Here is a 25,000-nt window from a genome sequence, read left to right as displayed (position 1 = left end):
GGAACAGCCTTGGTGTGGTTGCCACTGGCTCTCCAGTTATAGTGATCTTGTCCACCAGCTACTAAATCTGGTCTAAAGCTTATAAATAATTACTTGCTAGAATACAACTTAAATACTACTACAAGGAGACACAAAGCCAAAGTTTTTTGTGTTGCACTCATCAGCACTAAAGCAGATTTACAGCTGACACAGCGAGTTATGAGGACAAATCCTATTGTATATATAATCTAGAAACTCACCAATATTACACAAGTCCAGCAAGTGTTTTTGGCTTGATTTTGAGTAAGGCTGGCCAGTTATGCGGTGTGTCAAGTCTAATAAATAAGAATTTGGACTCTTCATTAAGAATGGCCTGCATTTTGCTGATTAGTCACACTTGTTCAGAGTGACTATTTCAGGCCCTTTGTCACATTCATGTCTGTACAGCTACCCAAGAAACAACGGCGATCTAGACTTACTTGCCACCATTGTGTGGATCAGATATCGTTGAACTTATGAAATCAGCAAATCATGCAGTTGAGTTCAGTCTTAACAAGTTATATGCCCAAACAGAAGGATTCCTCCTGGGCCAAGCTCTCTCAAACATCTTCCACCAGAAACATGTTTTCAATGGAATGATACCTGAACACCTTACCCCTTGCATATTTCCTATATGTAGATGACTGTTGTCAAATCCCCAGCTAAGAATTTCTTTACATGTCTAAATGGGTTCTATCCTTCACTCAAAATCATCTCTGAAATGGAACAGTCAAATGAGGTCCTTTTCCTTGATACCCGAGTTGAGAAATTAGCCAGAATTCTCCACTGCTAACTAGCACACTGATCATACACACAATGGGATTTGTACAGTTCCATGTAGGACTGTGGCCGTGCCATTTCGTCCTGAAAAGTGTCCAGTCTCATTTGAATTAGCCTGGAAGGGTAAGATATCTCAAAGGCTGAGTGACAAATCAAGCTTGTTGCCCCATGCTGCTATGATACAATAGCAGTTTACTCCTAATAGGACGCTGCCATTAAGCCAAGAAGACATTCTGCCTATCACACAAATGACTCACATGGTATATGAATTTCAGTATCAATGCAATGCTAAGTACATGTAAGTCCTGAGGACGAACAGATTGTACCAAACAAGCATATCCTTTCAGCTGTTTGTAAAAAGCAAGGTGCTGACTATACCCAATTTGCCCACGTTTGCAAAACAACACAGCGTTCAACTTTTGATATGATTCTGCAGTCAGACAACATTTGCTATATATTCCCGAATGTAAGAAGAATTACATTGACAACCAATTTGGATCGTCAGTTGGGGACAATTACTTGTACTAGAGGCTGCATATATGAATTCACACAATCCTGCTCTTTACAACAGAAAAAACATGTACATACAGTGCGCAGGTTTCCACGCAACAAAATAGGTGACAGCCATTCTCAGGTTTCATTTCTTAAGGAAATGCCTTGCCCAATCAGAGTCAATCTGCCTGGTTTAAAATTTAAACAATGCTGGACAGTTAACTGTCAGTCACTAATAACCAGTACATTCTCCAATGGTAACACCTCTGCCAATCAACGTCCGCTTACCAAATGACTCTCTCCTCTCATTCAATATAATGAGTTTTTCTTCCCACTCTACTTTGGTATTTCTTGAGAATTGTCTCGATGAGATCAAGACAAGAAGCTTTGACTAAATATATTTTTTTCAGCAATCCTGAATATACCCTATTTAGCCAGCCTCCACCTCTCTGAGGAAAAGAGAATTTCAAAGATTCATGACTTTCCAAGAGAAGAAATTTCTTACTTAGAGATCATTTTTATCTCTCTGCTCACCCCTATTACATAGAGAAGAATAGAGCTGATTACGTGGGAAATTGCAGATACGAATGACTGTCTTCCTCAATACAGTAACAAGCATTTGTACTAATGTGTAAAAATGGAAGTCAATGGATATCAACAATCACTGGGCATTCAAATACATTATATCTGATACAACAAATTGTAACTACTTCTTAAAAATATAAGTTGCACTTAAACTCAGCTTAATCTTTCCCAAAATCCATTTGTTTTTACCTTCCCTTTTTTCACGACGTCGCTCTTGTAATGGCGAGGTTTCCTGTTCATGTTTGCCCTTTTCTTGGCCAGAGGATCTGTGCCTGACTGGGCTCTGTTTTCTTTGCGGAGATGAGGAGCGTGGAGCATATGGTGATGGAGAACGCCTTCGAGAGGGAGTTGCAGCACGATGGTAACTTGGCGAAGTGGATCTCTTGTGGTGTGGTGACGTTGACTGTCTTGTTCCAGGTGAAGCTGACCGCGAGGATGGGGAGTGCTGCCTAGATACCGTGGGTGTTTGATGTTGTCTCTGGGAAGATGGCGATCTGCTAAAGGGTAATATTCTGCAAGTTAACTCAAACCCTTAAAGTATTTTTAAAAATGTCTTTAAATATAACTGTGCTCCTGGAAAGATCAGAATAAACACAACTTATAGTTTCTAAATTCATATTCATGTTCACATTTACTAATTAGGTTTGCCATGAAATTTTAAAATAAAAATTCCATTTAAATAGACCCCTCTCCTGATAATAGCTTTTTCCCATTACAAGCTCTTTCAAGCTTGTTTATGTCCTTGGTGTTGATGAAAAAAGAGAGACAAATGAATCCAGCGATTCACCAGCTTCATAACTGACACTAAGTTTTCTCATTCTGGGTTACGGTGTATTGTCACAGGGAAATTATTGAGATGTTTCAGGCACAGTGGAAAGCTTCATTAATGATGAGTAAAGATAGGCCAATGGTGACTGCTAACAATACTCCACGCTGGCTATGCAAGCCATTTAGCATTCCCTTTCATAATGTGCTCAATTGTTTCATTTTTATAATGTTATACTGTCATTTATGGCATGGAAAGAGGCCATTTGGCCTTTCTAGTCCAAGTCATCTCTCTACAGAAAAATCCAGTCAGTCCCAACTTTTGCAAGTTTATTTTCTTGAAATACCCGTGCAATTTTCTACTCAAATTATTGAGTGTCTCTGCTTCCACCACCCTCTTTGGCAGTGATTTCCACTCACTCTGTGCTAAAAAAAAACTATTTCCTCACATAGAACCCTGTAATTTCCTGCCCAAAACCATATACTACTGTCCCCTGGTCCTTGTACCATCAGCTAATAGGAAGAATTTTTCTTTGCCTACCTTACTAAACCGGTCATAATCTTGTACACATCTATCAAATCTATTCCTAATCTCCTTTGTTCCAAGGATGAAACACCATTTTCTCCAAATTAACCTTGTCGCTACAATCCTCCATTCTTGGAACTATTCTGGTAAATCTCACCTCTACCCTCTCAAGGACCCTCACATTTTTCCTAAACTGCGATGATCAGAACTAGAAGCAATTCTCCAGTCGTGGCCTCACCAAAGCTTTGTTCAGGATAATTTCCCTGCTTTTGTAGTCAATGTCTCTATTTATGAAGCCCAAGATTCTTTATGCCTTTCTAAGTACTATTTCAGTGTGTCTGGCCACCTCCACAGATTAAAAAAAAATGCACCCCTAGACCTATTACCTCTGTACTGTGCCATCAAATCTATATTGCCTCTGTATACCTCCAAAAACACCTCACCTTTCTCTCTTGCAAGTTTCACTTGAGTGTATTTGTTCATTCTGCTAGCCCACCTAGTCATATCATTTGTATCATTCTCATTGTTTACCACTTGTCCAATTTTGGTATCATCAGTAAAATTTGAAATTCCAATATTTCAGTTATCTACTAATTGAATAAACATTGGTTCTAGTACTGACCCTTGGGAACTCCATTGACTACTAGCGTCCAGTCTGAAAGACAAGCATTTGATACAACTCACTTTTTCTGTCTTCAAGCTAATTTTTAAAAAAATGATAATGACCTCCTATCCCATGAGCCTCAAGTTTTGTTAACCAGCCTCTTATGTGGTACTTTTTCAAATGGCTCTCTTATCATCCATGCAAACATTCACTGCATTCTCTTCATCCACCTGCTCGGTTATGTCATCAAGAAATTAGTCCAGCACAACCTGTCTTTTATAAATCCTTGCTGACAATTCTTAATTGACACAAAATTCTCCAGTTGCCTGCTGATCTTCTTCCCCCACAATTATAGTGTCTGGAACTTTACTCACGAGTTATATTAAACCAACTGCTGCATAGTTACTGGGGCTGCCCTCACACCCTTTCTTAAATGTGCGCCCTGAATTCCCTGACACTTTCCGCTCACCCATGAAAGATTCCAAGGTTGTAGCAAGTGTCCCATTATCTACACCACCACTTCCCTTTGCTAAACTTCCAAACCAAGTGTATTATCAACACTTAGCACAGCCAGTCTTTTCAGGACCTCCTACTTTCCAACTTTCGCCCCACCCTCTCTTATCTCTGCTTCTACCAATATTTTGTCAGCTTCCTCTTTCATAATAGATTCTACACATGCCAGTTTTGTCCTGCACGCTTAACCGTACATCTCCTTCTTTTTCCCTGTTATTCTCAAGCTCCTCATTATCAAGAGAGTTCTGGCTTCAGTCTGCCACCTTTCGCCCTTGTTGGAATGTACCTAGCCTGTATCTAAAGCATCATCTCCTCAAAGAGCACCCATTGTTTAATTTCAGCTTTTCCTGTCAGCCTTTGATTCCAATGCATCCTGGCTAGATCCATTAACACCCATTCAAACTTGCCCTCATCCAATTTAGACAGTCTCCTTTTGATTGTTCCTTGTTCTTCTGAACCACTAGTCTAAACCTATGCTACACTGATCACTCTTACCCAGGTGATCCCCACAAACATTATTCTGTCAAGCATTTGAACATTTTGAATAGACCAAAAAAAAAATTGAGGCAAAGAACTCATCTGCTGAGGAATGTTCTAACCTGTCTTCCTCTAACATAGGCTAGGGGACCAGTTGAAAATTTCTGAACAATCAGCAGAACTACAATTAGATTATTCTTTGCCGATAAAATATCAAAAAATGTACTTCATTTGAAATGATACTGCCTGACAGTTATCCAGCTACAAGTTGGTTACTTTCATCTGAAAAACCAGATGAACATGAACAATAAAACACGTGGTCACTAGTTTTCTAATCCACATACCGAAACAAAGAACTTCATCCGACGTTAGACCTAATTGCTCTCTACTGAATAAAATTTCCTCAAATATATAGAAATAATTTGAAACCTGTATTCTCATCTCAGTAAATTTTAAAACAATTTGAAGGGTTTCATTATCAGCATTTCTTAATCATTTACAGAAAACAGAAACCAAATGGGGAAAATAAGAATCACAGAAGGTATCTGATTGAATGACATCAGCACCATTAGGCAAAGTTAACAACGTTACATCCCTACATTCAAAATTCCTAACAAATTACTCAAATACTTATTACATCAAATTCAGGAATATTCTCCCAAACTAAAAAATCACAGCTAAATGAACTATTATTCAAACACCCAAATCAGGAAAAATAGGCCATTCAGCCCCTCAACATGCTCTACTATTCAATAAGATCATGCCTGATCAGTTTGTATTTCAATTTCCACATACCCATCCACCCTAGATAAGCTTTGATTCCCTGGCCTAACAAGAATCGACCTATCTCCACCTTAAATATATTCAATAATGCCATCTCCACTAGTTTCTGACAGGAGGAGGTCCTAAGATACACAGCTCCCACAGTGGAAAAAAATTACTTTCACACATAATTTTAAATCAGTACTCCCTAGTTCTGGACTCACCCATGAGAGGAAACATCCTTTCCATGCCCACATTTTCAAGACTATTCAGGACTTTATACACTTAAATCAAGTCACACCCATATTTTTGAAGTCTAATGAAAAAATGCCTAACTCAACCTAAGTTCTCTTCACAACATACTTTCAAACTCATCTTTAAAAAATTCAGCTACTCCATATCTAAGTTACTGATATAAGTTATAAAATGCTGTGACCGCATTAAACCCCTGCGGTATGCCACGCATTACAACCATTCAATCAGAAAAAGACCCATTCCCGCGTACTATTCATGCTAATACATTAACCCCTACACCATGAACTTCTCCTTTGTGCAATAATCATTTATGTGAAACCTTACAGTGTGCCCCACAGGCTCCCCTTTATCCACAGCTGTCCCCCCTCACTCCAGTAATAGGGTGCCAGCTGTCACAGGATAAAATGGCACAGTTTCTTGAAAATTTTGCACACATTTCTCACCTTGCCATATGCCAGTGTGCCGTAGCACATCAGTTGAACACCATTGCTCCAGAGGACTTTACTTCTCTGACTTTTTTCCTTTTTAAACACCTGTAGAAACTCTTGTTATCCATTTTTGCATTTCTTGCTGTTACAAAGGGGAGGTTAAAGGTTGGACCCCTCTGATAATTAAACTGAAACACCAGCCCCAATCTGTTATGGCGGAAGTATAAGTTCCCTTCTAATAATTAAACCTGAAACACCGCGAGAATCTCGTCTTACCCCTCGTAATCTGTTAAAAGAGTTAAATAAAATGAATCTCTGATACTCACTTTATAAGTAACAAGTAACAATTTATTTATTTAACCCTAACACTGAACAAATTAACAGAATTACTAACAAACCAAACAATTCCCCCCTAACTACTAACTATTCCCTAAATGAACTAAATTCTACTGCTATGCTGTTCCAATAAACATAGGTCCCACTTATATAAATCCAAGTAATAAAAAAACAACAAATTAAAACTTAGTCTCTTAAAGTTCACACAGAATGTGTCTTCTGGAATGCTCTGTCTTCTCCGCTGTCTCTCCAGCCTTTCTTCTGCTGATCCTGCTCTCAATGTTTTTTCTGTAATTTCTTCTGTGAGGACTCTAAGCTAGAGGTGCTATCTTTTATGGTGCTTTTTTAGAGAGCTTAGTGATTTCGTGAGAGAGCTAGGTATTTATTCCTCAGATGGCAAGTTTGCTCTCACCCCTTAAGATGGCAGTTGACTCTCTACCGATTTTCCAAATGGTCTCTTTTTTTATACCCTTGATCACCTATCCATTTCTTACACTAGGATTGGTCCCTGATTGTCAACACCATCAGATTTAAATTCAATTGGTTTTCAGTTTCTGAGTGCTTGGTTTAAATTAATTGGCTGATTCAAGCTAGTTGCCAAAACATCAAAATAAGCCTAAGGTTTTCAAACACACAGCCAATTGATACGTGTTTCAATTTTTAGAACTGTCTGCAATCTGCAGCTGCTTACAGACCCATTTTCTGTATAAATCCCTAAGCTTAGAAAAGCACTTTATCTCTTAAAGGGACCACATACTGGTTTCCTTTAACATTTTTCTAAATAAACAAATTCTAGCTTCCTGCCTTCCAATTCACAATTACTCTACACAACTTTGTACCACCTCCCCCCTTAAAAAAAATCGAACCATCATTATTAAAAGATGGCTTCACTTCTTTAAATTTTAACACCCATGATCACGAGATACATAGGTCAGTAATCTAAAGTTACACATTTCGTAGTAACTCTGCATACATATAACATTGAACCGGTATGGTCCAATCTTATTTACACATTTTCTTTTAAACCCACTATAATTTATCTGTAATAACAATTCTTACGACCCGCAATATGTACAACCTGCAAATTAAAAGTTTGTAACATAAGACTCCAATGAAATAGTCTCATATTTTTGTCTTTAAATCGTTCCAAAAAGGGGAGAGGGTTGTGATCTGTATACACAACTGTCTCCAAAACATTGTTTGTAACGTAAACAATAAAATGTTGTAAGGCCAGTACCAAACTCAATAACTCCTTCAATAGAGGAGTATTTTCTCTGGTGGATCTTGAGTTTCTTTGAAAAATAACCAATTGGTCTTTCAATTTCACCATCATCCTCCTGCATCAACATAGCTCCAATCTCTACATGGCATTGTTCTGTCCACCAAAATTTTATGCTCTTCTTTAGCAAATCCGTCAGCGGTACCACCACGCTACGAAAGTTTGGTCCAAACGTCCGGTAGAATCTGCTCAGTCCCAAAAATCGAAGCACCTTTTTCTTCGAGACATGTCCTGGAAATTTGTGGATGGCCTTCGTCTTCATGTTCTTTGGGGTTGTCCTTCCATGTCCCTTGTTGTATCCCAAGAACGTCACTTCTGCCTGCATGAATTCAGTTTATGCTAAATTTGTAACCAGTTTTGCCTCTCAGAGGTTTTCAAAGAGCTTTCCATGAACGGCTAAAGTCATCTATATAGACGGCACAATTAGTCAGTTCTGCCACAACTCTGCTAATAAGTCTTTGAGATGTGGCTGGTGCTTTCTTCATTCCAAAGGGCATTGCTTCAAATTGATATAGCCCATTTGGGGTTACAAACGCAGAAACCTCTTTCGCTCGCTCGCTCGCTCCAATAAATGCACTTGCCAGTAACTGCTCAGTAAGTCCAATTTTGTGACCTAAGTGGCTTGCCCAACTTTTTCCACACAGTCCTCCAGCCTTGGAATTGCGTTTGAATCCGATTTAGTTACAGAGTTGACCTTCCGATAATCCATGCAGACTCAGTGAGTACCATCGGGTTTAGGAACCAACACAACTGGCGGACTCCACTCACTTTGACTCAGCTCAATGATGTCTTCTTGGAGCATCACTTCCAGTTCCTTCTGAACCTGTGCTGTTTTGAGAGGATTAAGCCTGTAGGGGTGTTAATTTATCGGAACAGCATTCCCTACTTCAACCTCATACACTATAGTATTAGTCCTGCCCATTCTATTCCTACATATGTCCTCATATTGCTGCAATAAGACTTTCAATTCAGTTCTCTGTTCCTGAGACTTACAGCTCACTATCCTATCCCATTCTCCAAGGACTTCCTCATTATTTAACTTATTTTGAGGCACTCAAATCCAAATCATCTGGTTTTAATTCCTCACTCTGAGTAGCAGTAACTAATACCTGTTTTTCCGGTTCCCTGTCATAGCAAGGTTTCAGCATATTCACAGTATATACCCCAATAAAGTTTTTTCCCATCTGGGATCTTTACCAGATAATTTACCCGAATCAACTTCTTCTCAATCTGACAAGGACCACTAAACCTTGCTTCAAAGTGATCTCCTACCACCAGTAACAGCACCAATACTTTATCCCTATGGGCAAACATACAAATTTTAGATTTCTTATCTGCTTCTTGCTTCATTAAATGCTGTGCCACCTTCAGACGATGTCTAACTAATTCATCTACTCTGTTTAATCATTCTCTCGCCTCAGATATATAATCCAATTGTGAGATCCCTGACTTCAGGCCTATCAACTTTTCCTTAAGTAATTTCAAAGGCCCTCTTACAATATTAAAGGCCCTCTTACTTCATGTCTGAATATCAACTCAAATGGAGTAAACTGAGTTGATTCATTTGAAGCATCTCTAATGGCAAACAATATAAATGTGATACCTTTATCTCAATCATTTGGGTAATCCTGGCAATGAGCCTTCAGCATGGTCTTTAGGATCTGATGCCAGCTTTCCAACGCTGCCTTGGATTCAGGATGGTACGCACTTGATTTAAAGTGTTGGATGCCTAAACTATCCATGGCCTCCTTAAATAATTTGGTAGTAAAATTGGACCCTTGGTCTGACTGAATCTATCTGGTTAGTTTGTAACAGGTGAGGAAAGCAAACAACTTCTCACAACCTTTTATGCCTTACCATTCTGTAATGGAAATGCCTCCAGAAACCTGGTAGATCCATTCATTAGCAAATATTAGTTCCCACTTTGGGTTTTAGGGATGGGACCTATACCATCAATTATAACCCAAGTGAAAGGTTCTTCAAATGCAGCAATCAGCAAAGGTGTTGGCTTGATTACTGCCTGTGGCTTTTCTACCATCTGACACGTATGACAGGTACGGCAAAACTCAACCACATCTTTATGTAATCCAGGCCAACAGAGTGCTTTTATATCTTAGTCTGAGTCTTCCTCACTCCTAGATGATCTCCTACAGGTAATTCGTATGCTACCAGCAAAACATCTGATGCGCTGCTTTTTTGAGATTTCCTTGACTACCTCAATTAATGCCACTGGTTTAGCCTCTTTTACCACATTCTTTTTCCCAGTGCCCTTCTTAAACCACCAGCACTGTGACTTTATGCGTCCCACCTTATTGCAGTGAAAATACCTTTTCCCAATGCCTCTCTTAAACCACCAGCACTGTGACTTTGAGTCCCATTCCATTGCAGTGAAAACACCTGAGGCCTTTCACCCCCTTGGGTTTCTTTTTTCACCTGTGATAAACTGTTCCCAGTGTGATCTACTTTTTGTTTTTCATGAATGATCTCCCTTTTCCCCAATTTCTATCCCTCACAGAATGAAATTGCTGTTAGAAGCTAAGTTTTGATTTATGCACGAATACATACTCGTCTGCTATCTCTGCAGCTCTTCTCACTGTGCGAACTTCCTGTTCCTCAACACGAGTTCTTATCATTTCAGGAAGTGAGTTTTTAAACTCTCCAGCTGAATAATCTCTCTGAGATCCTCATATGTCTTTTCGATCTTTAATGTTCTCACCCATCTTTTGAAGTTACTATGTTTAATTCTTTCAAATTGACAGAAGTCTGACCTGGTTCATCCTTTATGTTTCTGAACCATTGTCTATATGCTTCTGGTACCAATTTGTAGGCACTCAAAATAGCCTGTTTAACATCTTCATAATCTCTTGACACCTCATCTGACAGTGCTGCAAACACCTCACTAGCCCTGCCTATCAATTTGGTTTGAATTAACATTACCCACACAGTCTCCTGCCAGTCTATCTGTTTAGCCAATTTCTCAAAGGAAATGAAAAAGGCTTCTACATCTTCTTCATCGAATTTTGGTAGTGTTTTGACATATTTGTATATATCCCTACCAGGTCTTTGGCTACGATGGGTTTGCTCATCCTCACTATCTTCCTCTCTAAGCCTGCCTTCTACCTTCCTCTCCATCCTATTATGTCGACTTTCCTGTCTAATTGCTAACTTCTGAAGTTCAAACTCTCTTTCTCTTTTTCCTCTGCTATGAATCTTCTTTTCCTTTCCTTTTCTCTTTCCTCTGCTGGTAACCATAATTCAAACTCTTGCCTTCCTTTCATTCTCTAACTCCAGTTGTCTTATTTGCAATCTAATTTTTTCTAACTCCACTGCAATTGACTGTTTCTCTGATATACCTAAATGCTTGACCAACTCAGTTACAGTTTCAGCTTTCCTCTTATCCCTAGTTAAATGCAAGTCTAGCCTGTTTGCTAATTCCAGAAGTGTCTCCTTTCTCGGTCTTCCTAAACTTGCTTGGCAAATTTGGGAAGCATCTTCAACCCCCAGAACCTCTTTCGCAATGTTAAGAGCCATTTCCATCACTTTTAACTTAACTGCCCACAAGTAACCAAAATTAAACCAATTTTCCACTTCTCCCCTAAGTTTTATTTAAAGATCCTGGACACTAATCCCCAAGTCTGTTTAAATCTGCTGGGACCTTGCATACCCCAAATCAGTCCATCTGTTCAGATTCCGTACACGACCTGGCCAGATCTGGACTTGATCTGTCCAAATCCCCGACTTGAGCCTCCAATCTATTCCCCCAAAACTTCATAACATTGCCAGCTTCCTTGCCTACTCTAATTTTGTTCCCTGGGTAATCATTTAATTATTCTCTGTCATTCTTTATTTTCCATCCATACAAAAGAAATTTCCACAACAAAACATTAGACAATTGAAGGACTTAGTCATGCATAATAGTTCATTGTTCCTAAATTTCCAAAAACCTTGTAAACAGATCATTAAACTAAAAAACCTCACCACCCTAAAAAAGGGAGCGTCTGTATATTTGTGGCTTCCTTAAATAAGGTTAGTTGAGAAAAGATTGCATAAAAGACATTAACATGGCAGAAACTGTAATAATGGTCAGCAAAGCCACAGCTTATTCATTCCCAAAATTGCTATATTAGAAGTATTTTTTCACTTTAATTATTAGAAAGAACCAACAGATAGTATCAAAGAGCAGGTGGACACAAGCTTCATTCTGCTGTCACGGCACATAGCATTGTCTTGGACAGAGGTCAGAGAGAAGGGAAACACAATGACCGCCCCCGTTGAAAGGTTGCCATTCACAGCTTGGCCTTTGTGACACAAAGGACCAGGAGAAAGTTTTCCAAGGAGATAACAACTTTATCAAAATGTCCTTTCCTTTCAGTTTTGGGAAAAAGAAAGAAATTCATGGGTTGTGGGCTGCACTGGCTTGGTCAGCATTTACTGCCCTCAAGGTTGTGGTGGTGAGCTGCCACCTTGAACCCCTGCAGTCTATGTTGTATATGCCATTAGTGTGGGAATTCCAGGATTATGAAGGAACGGTGATATATTTCCAAGTCAAGACAGTGAGCGGCTAGGAGAGGAAGTTGCAGGGGGCAGTGTTCCCACGTATCTGCTGTCTTTGTCCTTCTAGATGGTAGTGGTTTTCAAGGTGCTATCAAAGGAATCTTGGTGAATTTCTGAAATGTATCATGTGGATGATATACACTGTTGCTACTAAGTGTTGGTGGTGGAGGGAGTGAATGTTTGTGGATGTAATGCCAATCAAGTCGACTGCTGTGTCCTATAGAGCATCAAGCTTCTTGAGTGTTTTTGTAGCTGCACCCATTCAAGCAAGCATGGTGTATTCCATCACACTCCTGACTTGTACCTTGCAGATGATGGACAGGCTTTGGGGAGTCAAAAGTTACTAACCACAGGATTCCTAGTCTCTGACCTGCTCTTGTAGCCACTGTGTTTATATGGCTAGTCTAGTAACATTCTGATCAATGGTAGCCCCCAGGATGGTCACAGTGAGGGGTTCAGCAATGTCCATGTCTTTGAATGTCAGGGGATGATGGTCAGAATGTTACTAGCCACTTATCATCCAAACTTAGATAAGTCCGGGTCTTGCTGCATTTGGGCTTGTAATTTTTCAGTAAGGGGCAGTCATCAGCAAACATCCCCAATTTTGACTTTATGGTAGAGGGAAGTTCATTGGTGAAGCAGCTTGAAGATGGAGTTAATTGTTATGGCTTCAAAAAATGTAAAGTACATTTACTTCCAAGTTAAATTATTTTTCTTCCAACTTTCTAGAGTAAAATAATGCGTAGGTCTTAGAAAACAAAGGGAGATTTTTCCACAACAAACTTAATTCACCATTGCTACATATGGAGAAAACATTGCTCCTTCCAGCAAAAACTTGGCTTGCACAACCATCAAACCAGGGAAACATCTCCTAGTGATTAGCTAGAAATGCAATCCAGCTTTAAATTATAAACTGCTCAATCACATTACACAATTGCGAACATAATGATGTTTTTACATATCACAGCAATCCACAAAAACCTGCTACTGCTACTTACTAAGGTCAGAGTATATGTATGCATCACACCCTTTTAAAATGTTTCAAGAATATCCTATTCCTCTGTCACCACCACCCTCACTTGCTTCTTGCCACAATTTTGAGGATTCTATACCTGTGACGTGGGGAGAAAGAATGCTTCCGAGAAGAGGAAGATGAAGTTGACTTAGGTGGAGCTGGAGAGACTGATTTTTTCCTTGCTGTTGGTGGGGAATATTCTCTGGAACGAGAAGAGGTGCTGCCAGACTGTTCCTCAGGACTTAGAGACCTCTTCTGTCTATGCAGGCTATCTGAATGATCCCTGAAAGTTGAACAAGACAGAGATCTAACCTGCAATGGTGTATTGTATCATTTCTTCACTTTCTCTGCCAAGTGTGGCAGAAGCCATACATCATCTAAAATATTCAGAATTTGTAAGTTTATTTCATATCGGGCAGAGGAAATCTCGTGGATGTTTTAAGAAAAAAGATTTAATTCATGACTTTTGCTAGAAGAATAATCTTCTACAACATCACAACTGGATCCCATGCACACATTTTTTTCCCTTTTTAATCTTAATCTGGTTAATGGATAAAATTATTGGGAAGAGAAAGTGCTGGAAAGAGAAAAGTGTTAGATACTGTCTAGTTAGGTAACATGGATTTAAGAGGGCACTGTGACATTTCAAATGATACGTTAGCCCTTTGAAATTGATAATGAAATTTGACAGATGTTTCAGTGGCATAGGCTTGTCAATTAAGCAACACAGAATTTGTTGCATGTCACTTAATATTCTTCCAGCCATTAGTAAGCTCAGACTGCTATTCCATTTATCTGATTTACTGGAACACAGATCAACAGTAAGTGATTAATTCCTGAAATAAATAGCTAAATAAAGATTAAATACTGCGCAACACGGTTTAACATTCATAATGCAGAACGATGTTCTGATTATTTTGATGTTCCATTTGGCTGTAAGCAGGCGTTAACTGTTAAAAGATTAATTAGCACTTTAATAGAATCACAAACTTCTTTTAGATGTTCAATGGGCAGCCTGGTTTACCCAATATTAATTTGACAATTGGCGGCAATTATATAAAAAGACAGCCTTAAACACATTCATTGGAAAATGTAATTGGCTTCAAAATGCAAAGCTAAATCAATGCGCGGATGCTTGAATTTTAGATCTATTTTTACATCAGCCTGTGCTTTAGACTGGAAAGTGTAGAATGGAAGACGATGTTTAATTTAAATCTTCATTAATCATTTGAAAAGCTCATTGTTAGATATTCAGCTGATAATTAAATATGGCTGCACAGGATACATAAAGTGCAAATCAAGGGCTAAGTGTAATGAGGAGGACAGGTTGGATATATTTGATTCCTCCGAAAAATGCACTGTGAGAGGGCTACTGCAGTGCTGTGGTACTGACCCCACCTCTGAGCCAGGAGACCCGGGTTCAAGTTCTAGCTGCTTCAGAGGTGTGTAATTACATCTCTGCACAGGTTGATTGAAAATATCTGAAATATGTATTGAATTCCAGTGAATACAGACAGACTAAATAAAACCGGTATGTTGGGAAAAAAGAACCTTTATGTTTACAAGCTAAAGGTTTCCTCTGATCCTTCAGTCCTGTTTTGTGTTGGGGCATCAGGTCTACAGTATCCATGTAAACAATACTAAATAATGCATCTATATTAGGCTACCAGATATCCAAGAGTAATAATTTCAAGTAAGATACCATCTCGAACGTAGGGCTTCTGTGGCACAATGGTAGTGTCCCTACCTGTAGCCCAGGAGGCCTGAGTTCAAGTCCCAACTGCTCTAGAGGTATGTAATAATATCTCTGAACAGGTTGATTAGGAAATATCTACCACCTCTAATGTAGTCCATTCTGTATGATCATGTATGGCAGACATGACAAGATGGTTAGGTGTTTGGTAAGGAAGGCAACCAACACAAAATAAGATTAAGCTTTTTCAATAGACGGTATCACTCACCTGTGCTTTTCTTTTCTCTCTTTATGCCTTTCTACATCCCTTCCTTTTTCTCTACTTTCACGGGCCTTTTCTTCAATTCTCTCCTTTGCCCTTAGTTTTTCTTTATGTTTTTTAGTTACAGGAATCTCTTCATGAATAGGGGGTGGTGGGCTAGGAGTACGAGGCCCTTTCTTTTTACCCTGTTGCACCTTTGAAGATCTTCTGAAAGGAAGACAGGATATTCTTATAACAAAGGCCTCTACTTGGTTAAGTAATAGAAGCATCTCAAATTATTCACAGGTTGCCAGGTTCAAAGGTAAAAAAAACAGTGGATTTTACAGAGGTGCTTTGCGTCTAACCTGCTGCTGGTGAATTGGTGAAAGACCTGCCTTGCCTTCTCTGGGAAGGCCCATCAGGATTAAGCAAAACTTAGTCACTTAATAGCCAACAGCAGGCTTTTCTTAGGATCAAGAGCCCAAGCGGGGCGGAAATCCCACTTAATGAGAACTGCTGACCAATCAAGGGCCTGCAGTTCCTTTGAATGGCAAATCCAAAGAGGAGGCTGACATGGATCAATACAAACCAGTGGCTCAGAATGGAGAGGCACCCAGACCTCAAGAAAGGCACTGCAGGAGGGGTTTCACAGAATGGGAGTTGCGAAGAGGAGGAGGTACGGATTTCAGCAGCAAGGGTGGGAATGGCCCTCAGGAGGTTCCACCTGACACCCCAAACTTCCCAATGCCATGTCCCACAGTGAGGCATTGAGTGCTTTTGAGCAGGGACACCTCCTCCCTTTCTCTGGACGTTTGCTACAATGTTCCAGTGAAGCCAAACTGAAGATGGAGGAACAGCACGTCATTTTCTGATTAAACACTTCAGGGCTGAACTGTGTGCTCAACAAGTTCAGATCATAAACACTGTTTTCCATTTTGATGTATGTTTTCTTTCCTCCTCAGCGTCTGTACCTTGATTTCATATTTTTGCTTTCAGTAAGAGTTGACCGATATTATTTTTAACACCTGTTTATTTAATAGTCTCTGCTCTGCAACCATCGCGATTCACTATGTCTTTTATTTCATGACACCTTTGATCTCTAATCTCCCTTGCCCACTAAACTTTTCCATACTGTCTCATTGACTCCTTCTCCATTCTTTTACAACAGCATAAAGGGGAGGTAATGGCCTAGTGGTATTATCACTGGACAGCTAACCCAGAGACCCAGGTTCGAATCCTGACACGGCAGATGGTAGAATTTGAGCTCAATTAATAAACAAAATCTGGAATTAAGAGTCTAAGTGATGACAATTGTCAATTGTCAAAAAAACCTACCTGGTTCACTACTGTCCGTTAGGGAAGGAAACTGCCATTCTTACCAGGCCCGGCCTACATGTGACTCCAGACCCACAGCAATGGGGTTGACTCTTAATGGACAATAAGTGCTGCCATAGCCAGCAATAATCTCATCCCATGAACGATTAAAAAAAAACACATCACATTTCCATCTCTCTTCAGTTCTGAAGGGTCAGATTGGACTCAAAATGTCAACTCGTTTTGCTCTTCACCAAAGCTGCAAGACCTGATCAGTTTCTGATTTTCTGATGAAGAGTCTAGGCCCGAAACGTCAGCCTTTCTGCTCCTATGATGCTGCTTGGCCTGCTGTGTTCGTCCAGCTCTACACCTTGTTATCTCAGTTTCTCCATCAGTTTGTTTCTAAAAGGAAATTTGGGTTTTATTAAATTTCAGCCTTACTTAGAGAAAGCACAAGTCTTTGCAGCTATGTGATTGAGAAAGGGATGGGCTCCAAGCTGGCCCATTTGCCAGAAATAGGAGGAGTAGGATATTCAACCACTTCAGCCTGCTTTATGATTTGATTAGATCATGCTGATGCCCTGATTGTGCCCTCAATTCCATTTTCCTATCTGTCCCCCATAACAATCAACTCCCTTGATGATCAAAAACCTGTCTAATGTAGCCTTGAATATATTAAATAGCCCAATATCTGAGGGAAGGTTACTAATAAAACCTATTGTGACACAGGTCAAAGGATAGGTACTCAACTTGCAGTGGTAAGGGAGTACTGATATTAAAAATAAAATTTAAAACTGTCACACCAACCTTTGCTGGTCTCCTACAGGTGATGAAAATCTTGATCCTTTTTTCTCCTTCTTACCAGATGAAGATAATTTGGGACTTGTTCTACGCTTAGGAGATTTGCTTGTCTTTCTTGGAGACGGGGAGTGCTTATTTCTCACTGGTTCTGGAGAAATCTGCAATATATAGTGTATATTTATTTTTAAAATGTAGTCTGCGATGTTAAAATTTGTAAAAGAGATTAATCTGCAATGGTATAATAGTTGTGCCTGAATCATATATATAGGCATTTACAATTGTAGTGTCTCATTACCTATGCTGCAAGGTTATTTTGCCATTACTGTCTACCTGCTAACAGGCTTAAGAAGGAAGTCAAACACATACTTTCAAGTGCAAATAAACTCTGTGATTGCAAAGTTCAGTAAATGACCGTGAATTTTTAAGGCGGCCAGTGGTGGGTAAATTGTTGGAGGAAATTGTATTAGATAGGATTTACGGATATTTAGAGAGGCAAAAATTGATTATGGATTGTCAGCATGGTTTTGTGCGAGGAAAATCGTGTCTCACAAAATTTATTGAGTTTTTTGAGGAAGTTACCAAGAAGATTGATGAGGGCAGAGCAGTAGATGTTGTTTATTTAGACTTTAGTAAAGCCTTTGACACAGTTGCGCATGGTCGATTGATTAGTAAAGTTAGGTCACATGGGATTCAGGGTGAGCTTGCCAATTGGATATAAAACTGGCTTAACGACAGGAGACGGAGAGTGGTGGTGGAGGGTTACATTTCGGACTGAAGGCCTGTGAGCAGTGGTGTTCCACAGGAATCAGTTCTCGGTCCTCTTTTGTTTAGCATTTATATCAATGATTTGGATGAGAATATAGAAGGCATAGTTAGTAAAATTGGTGGCATTGTAGACAGTGAAGAAGATTTTCTAAGATGACAAAGGGATCTTGATCAACTGAGTCAATGGACTGAAAAATGGCAGATGGAGTTCAATCTGGATAAATGTGAGGTATTGCATTTTGGTACAACATACAAGGATAGGGCTTATACAATTAATGGTAAAGCCTTGGGTAGTATTGTAGAACAGAGGGACCTAGGGGTGCAGGTACATAATTCTTTAAAGATTGCATCAAATATAGACAGGGTGGTTAAAAAGGTGTTTGGCACGCTTGGCTTCACTGCTCAGTCCTTTGAGTGTAGGAGTTGGGAAGTCATGCTGAGGTTGTACAGTACATTAGTGAATCCTCTTCTGGAGTACTGTGTCCAGTTCTGGTCGCCCAGTTGTAGGAAGGATATTATTAAGCTGGAGATGGTTCAGAAGAGATTTACCATGATGTTGCTGGGTGTGGAAGGTTTGAGTTATAAAGAAAGGCTGGATAGGCTGGGACTTTTTTCACTGGAGTGTAGGAGGTTGAGAGGCGACCTAATAGAAGTTTCTAAAATAATGAGGGGTATAGATAGAGTTAATTGCAGTTGTCTTTTCCCTAGGGTGGGGGATTTCAAGACTAGGGGCCACATTCTTAAGGTGAGAAGAGAGAGATTTAAAAAAGACATGAGGGGCGAATTTTTTACACAGAGGATGGTTTGCGTGTGGAATGAACCTCCGGAGGAAGTAGTGGAGGCAGGTACAATTACAACGTTGAAAAGACCTTCAAATAGATACATGAATAGGAAAGATTCGGAGTGATACAGGCCAGGAGCAGGCAGGTGGGACTAGTTTAGTTTGGGATTATGTTCGGCATGGACTGGTTGGGCCGAAGGTTTTGTTTCCGTGTTGTTGGACTCTATATGTACAAGAAACAAAAATTATAAAACAACAATTTAGCAAACAAACTACAGTCTTTCACCATTTTCCTTTTTGAGGAAACATTTGAGAGAATTCCCACCACATCCATGCCCATTTTATACTGCTACCAATTTGCTCATTAATTGTTTAATAAATTAAATTTTCATTTGAAACTTAAATGAGGTGTAATGTGATTTTCCACTGCTTATCAAAAAATGAAAAGAGATCCTGTGGAAACAAGTGAGTGACTCCAATAGCTTGGAAATAAGCACAGATCTCTCTCCCTTTATCTTGGGTCCTTAAACAACATTTACCCAGATTTTAAGACAAGTGAAGATGCTTTCAGAGCTACAGGGATTTGGAGCTCATTTGGACAGTGAGCCAAGAAACAAGAATCACAACTAAAGCCAGCACAAAAACAGGAAATAGACATAAGAATATTGTTTCTAAAAGATAAAGTATCAAACTGCTGAGATGTATCAGGTTTACTGGAAAACTGCACATTCCTCCTCAATTAATCCTTAAACACTTGCCCACAAATAGATAATTTTTCGCTATATTTTTAGAAATACAAACAAAAAAAGTTGAAAAACCTGTAAAAATATTTCTAATGTTTGGCATAATATGTTCAATTTAAGCTGTGGAACAGAATTGTTCAGTTTTAAGTAGTTGAAAACATGTCACAGGCTGTTAGCCTGCTTTGACTCATTATGATGTTTAGGTCTTGCCACTGAGACTCTAGTCAAGAAGTTTCCTTGTCCACAAACCTCCTTCTTGATGACTATTTCCTCTCTTTTTTCCATGTTTTCCTGTTCAAGTTTCATCAGCTCCCGTTGTATTTTCTGCCGCTTCAGCTCAAGGGACAGTTCATGATCATAATCATAGTTAATATCTCCATTATCAGAATCTGTAAACACATAGTACTACCATGATAGAAAAACAGCCACACATAAAAAATGAACAGACTTGATAACCTCTTCAACCAATCTCCTCCCACAAAGGAGTCAGGACTACTGAAATAATTAAGCTAGAAAAACATATCTTAAACAACCTACATGTTTTTAAAGGTTCCCGTTTGTGACGAGATATTTAATTGGTAAAATAAATAACGCAACCTTCGCTGCTGGTAAAATGTCCTGATTCAGTTTAGAAGCTCAAAATAAGAACAGCATTGTTTTTAAAGAATCAGAGTTTACAGTTTAGGTACGACTTCCTCAACAGTCATATCCTACTTGCATTCCACTTGCTGTTTTGATTGCATGTCAAGTCACTGCAGTGCAGCGCAGTACAGTGGCAAAGTGCTTATACTCCGAGGTCTCCTACACTTCTTTGTGCACATTTATACATTCATCTTCTGCATTTAAATTTAACTGCCTTTCTTTGCATTACTTACACAGTTTACAAAACTCATTTAATTCCTCACGGAAGTCTGGTACCGCATACATATTTAACTTGTTCAACAATCCTTCTGAATCTGACGTTATTTTTATATTGTGAATCAAGAAGCAAGCCAGCACAACAATATAAAAGCAACATTACTTGTACTCAATCAGAGACAGTGTTTATACCAATTCCTCAGGCATTCTGCTTGCCACCACTGATACCATTCAACCAATCTTTCATCTACCACGAACTCTTGTTCTGAATTTCCAACATTTAGTGGAATTTTGCAAACAAGCTTTCAGAGGTTGATATGCACAAAGTAGGCCTTTCTGCAGTACAGTTGGGAATTCACTTATCATAAAGTCAATAAGGTTAACCAGCAACTACCTTCTTCTGAATAGAATTTGGTATTCAGTTTATTCAATCATCCAGGAGACCTTAAGGTGACCATTTACAGTCAATTATTTAATCTGAAAGGTCTACAGTTACTTGATTTGTTCTGGCTATATATTCTTTCAAATGGATAATATATTAGCTCCTTTGTAACGCAAGAGGACCATGTATTGATTGACATAGAAAGATTCACTGCCTCCACCAGCGACGGTCAGTAGCAGCAGCAGTGTGTACTATCTACAAGATGCACTGCAGAAATTCACCGAAGATCCTCAGAGAGCACCTTCCAACCTCACGACCACTTCCATCTAGAAGGACAAGGGCAGCAGATACATGGGAACACCACCACATCCAAGTTCCCCTCCAAGTCACTCACCATCCTGACTTGGAAATATATCGCCGTTCCTTCACTGTCGCTGGGTCAAAATCCTGGAATTCCCTCCCTAATAGCATTATGGGTCAACCCACAGCAGGAGGATTGTAGCAGCTCAAGAAGGCAGCTCACCACCACCTTCTCAAGGGCAACTAGGGATGGGCGACGCCCACATCCCACAAAATAAATAGAAAATAAAAATTAAAAAAGCAGCATATTATTTAAACGGAGAATGACTGCAGAATACCAAGGTGTAGAGGGGTTTGAATGCTCTGGTGTACAAGCCACAAAAAGTTAGTATACAGGCACAGCATGTAATCAAGAAAGTTAATAGGATGCTATGCGTTATTAGAAGAGGAACTGAACATAAAAGGATGGTATCCTGTTACACAGCATATTGGTGAGACTACACCTCAAAAGCAGCATGCAATTTTCTGCTCCTTATTTAATGGAGGATGTAAATGCATTGGAGGCAATTTAGAGAAGGCTTACTAGATTGGCACTAGGAATGAGCATTATAAGTTTGGGCTTGTTTCCACTGGAATTTAGAAGACTGAGGGGTGACTTGATTGAAGTGCTTAAGACGCTGATTGGTCTTGAAAAGGATGTTTCCTCTTGTCAGTCAGTGAGTCCAGAACTAGGGGGTGAGAGATGTGGAGTTCTTTTTCCCCTCATTAGGTGCAATTTTGAAACTTTATGCCTCAGAAGGCAGTAGAAATGATATCATTTAATAATTTTTAGGATGGAGGTTGATAAATTGTTGTCAGGCAAGGGAATTTGGCATAGATGGGAACATGGGATTTGAAACACAAAAAGATAAGCTGTGATTGTACTGAACGGCAGAGAGGGCTCAAGGGACCAAATGGTATTTTCCTCTTATATTCCATATGCTTCGAGGACATCCTCTTAATTGTTGTTACCTTTAAACGCCTCAGAATAAACATTATCTTTTCCTTAGGATTTTTGACTTCAAAAATAGAGATTCCGTTGAAGGAGACTGGCACAACACATTAGAAAAACGCAGGGACCTGGGTTTTGCCGTGTCTTCATCATTTCAGGGATTTTGCTGTACCTGTTCCTTGAAGCAAATTCTATCAGAGGGGCAGCATCTCCATGCATTTGGGATCCACAGTTCCTTGGTTTAGTAGCAGCTTATGTAGTACTGGAGGCCAGCAGTGAGTGAGCAGAAGCGTGCCAACTCCAGATGGACAGAAGTGGGGCCTACCTGGAAGAGTCTACACCAAGCCAAGCAGGTGGAACCGCTCAAAAAGGCAGGATTTATTTTCTTTTAAAATCTTGACCCAGTGCCAAAGAAAATAAACCAAAGGAATTGGCAGGCATAATCCCTGCAAGGACACCTGGATAGCATTTCTAGAATTTCGGAACTGTGCTACATAGCTCTTCCAGGACTTCCATCATGTCCACATTGAATTGCTAATCTTACTAGAATGAACAATAATTGTGGAAATCACGTTACTTGTCTCTTTTTTGATATTTTCAGGAAATATTCAATGACACAGTTGTTAGGCATTCTTGTTTCTTCTCAAGGTTTGTAAAATTTCTAGTGTTGTCAACACTTGCTGTTACAGTAGTGGAAAATCTTTTACAGCACTATGTGAAAAACTTCCAATGGACTCAATCCCAGAATCCTCACTGCCTCTCTGACCACCTTTTTAAAAATGCTACTGAACTTTCTTACATTCTTTACAATATCTACTTTTGGCACCAGACACGTTTTCTCCTAAAAGAGTTGTGAAATCTATTTTCTTCCTTACTTGACTTCTGACTCTTCATTTTACTTCTTCATCACTTTGTCCTAGGTCCTTGGTAAGACAATTAAAACCATTGTTTTGTTTTCTAAAAGATGCCAATAGCTAGCCATCATGTAACTACATGGATGAGTAATACAAGCTTCCTCCTTTTGGTTAGTGAAGTAATATCACAATTTTTAAAATGTTACTTCTCAAATATGATGGTTTCTGAACTTCAAACACTAGTCATTATTCCCAGTCAGTAGAATCCTACAGACAGATGCAGTGTTCTGGTGCGGAACAGAGAAATGCCAAATATTTGGAGAAAACGTATTGAACTATTTGAAAAAAAATTTGTTTTCTGTTTGTTCATTTTAAACTGTTTTCTTGCTCAGACTGTCTTACTGTATTTGCTAAATCTATTAATATAGTTAGATTCCTAATCTTGGTCCCAACTTCCAAGTGATTTTATAGACACCATGTTTGCATGCACGTTATTTTTGGTTATAGAAATGGAATCTAACTTACCATCCCTGCCTGCTTCCCAATCAGCTGGTTCTTCCTCACTTTCTGGGGTGCGCTCCTTCGTAATTTTGAGGTTAGCATCTTCTTTTTCCCTATGTCTGCTCCTCGAAGAATCCCTCTAATTAAAATTAGAATGCTTTTCATTGTACGATACTAAAAAACAGCAAAATACATTTCTGCAGAGTTATTTGCTTTGGTAAATCTAAATTTACCAACACAGAATTCAGTTACATCATGTTCTTCCTATGTTGGCAAGTCTCAATCACAATTTTTGGGCTTATTATTTGTTCAACTTCCTCAAAAACATTAACATCAAGAAACAAATTTAACTGCTTATAAATGTCTACAGATCCTAAAATTCCAAAGCAATTAAACCTAGCTTGCATTATAACAAAAGAGGGAATCAAATTATTCTGCTTGAAAAGTTTTCGAGAAAAAAGCCAAGCATAATTTCATGCTACCAACCATCACTCTATCTATCCTTCTCAATAACCTAAAAACTCTCAATTCTTTTTTAAATTTAGAAACAAAAATTATTGCCTAAACCCAATGTTTAAGGGTCAACCTTAACTGGAATATCGGTCAGTTAACTTCATAAATTCTGAAATAGGCATCATCCTCACCCTTGTTGGAGATGAAGTCTCATCCTGGGCTCTCTTCTGTGGCTCAGATTCCACATCTTGCCTTTTGTTCTTCATTCTCTCTCGTAAATCACCAGTTGGCCTTTCTGGAGATCTGTATACCCACAAAATAAAGTAACACACTTTTCTCTGTTGATACAAAGCAGAAATGTTTCTAAGGGATTCTTGTTTCTAATCTTTAGTTCAAAACACAGACAAGAGGGCATGCACGACCACTGCCTTAGAGATATGCAGAAGATGTATTTATTGATGAATAACATAACCCATGCAATTACCACCAAGTTAATTTAAATGCCACAATGTAGATAATAACTGATGAAACTAAGCTCAACTTTAACTAAGCAACTAGAAAGTTAAGCACATCCAAGCAAATCATTCTGAAGCTATTACTTTTTTTTCCAATTAGCTGCTGGGCCACCATTAATCCAGGATTCTGCTATACTATTAGCCTGAAGGAGCTTCGAGATTTGCATCACTTTAAAAACAGGCAATTTGAAACTTTAAAAAGTTTAATAACAGTCAATCAACTAAAACAAAAACACAATTCATCACTTACAATAACCTAGGCAAGACATTCTAGCTAGAGGCTTCTATTTGGGCTCACCCAAACTGAGCAGCCTTCACCTAAATGACAATATCCTGGCTGTGTCTGGCAGGCTTGAATAGCAGGATCACCCTCGGACTGTAATTTAGAATTACTCACACATCTTAGTGTTGATCACTTT

At 39.1% G+C, this 25,000-nt stretch overlaps 1 protein-coding gene across 1 annotated transcript; it reads right to left on the bottom strand.

Moving 5' to 3' along the window:
• Nucleotides 1–1,996: 1,996 nt before the first annotated feature.
• Nucleotides 1,997–24,369, bottom strand: LOC109934263 (zinc finger CCCH domain-containing protein 13-like; the record flags this gene model as incomplete). The annotated part of the gene is made up of 7 exons (XM_048592662.1): nt 1,997–2,369; nt 13,487–13,672; nt 15,351–15,551; nt 17,445–17,596; nt 19,977–20,116; nt 23,638–23,752; nt 24,258–24,369. Coding segments are annotated over 7 exons (1,279 nt in total), but the record flags the coding sequence as incomplete, so codon positions are not given.
• Between the last annotated feature and the right edge of the window lie 631 nt (nt 24,370–25,000).

The sequence above is a fragment of the Rhincodon typus genome, unplaced genomic scaffold (assembly GCF_021869965.1).
Source record: "Rhincodon typus isolate 14 unplaced genomic scaffold, sRhiTyp1.1 hic_rhity00001625, whole genome shotgun sequence".
Classification (NCBI taxonomy): domain Eukaryota; kingdom Metazoa; phylum Chordata; class Chondrichthyes; order Orectolobiformes; family Rhincodontidae; genus Rhincodon; species Rhincodon typus.
The sequence above is the reverse complement of the archived record's forward strand: the minus strand, read 5'-3'. Positions and strand labels throughout refer to the sequence as shown.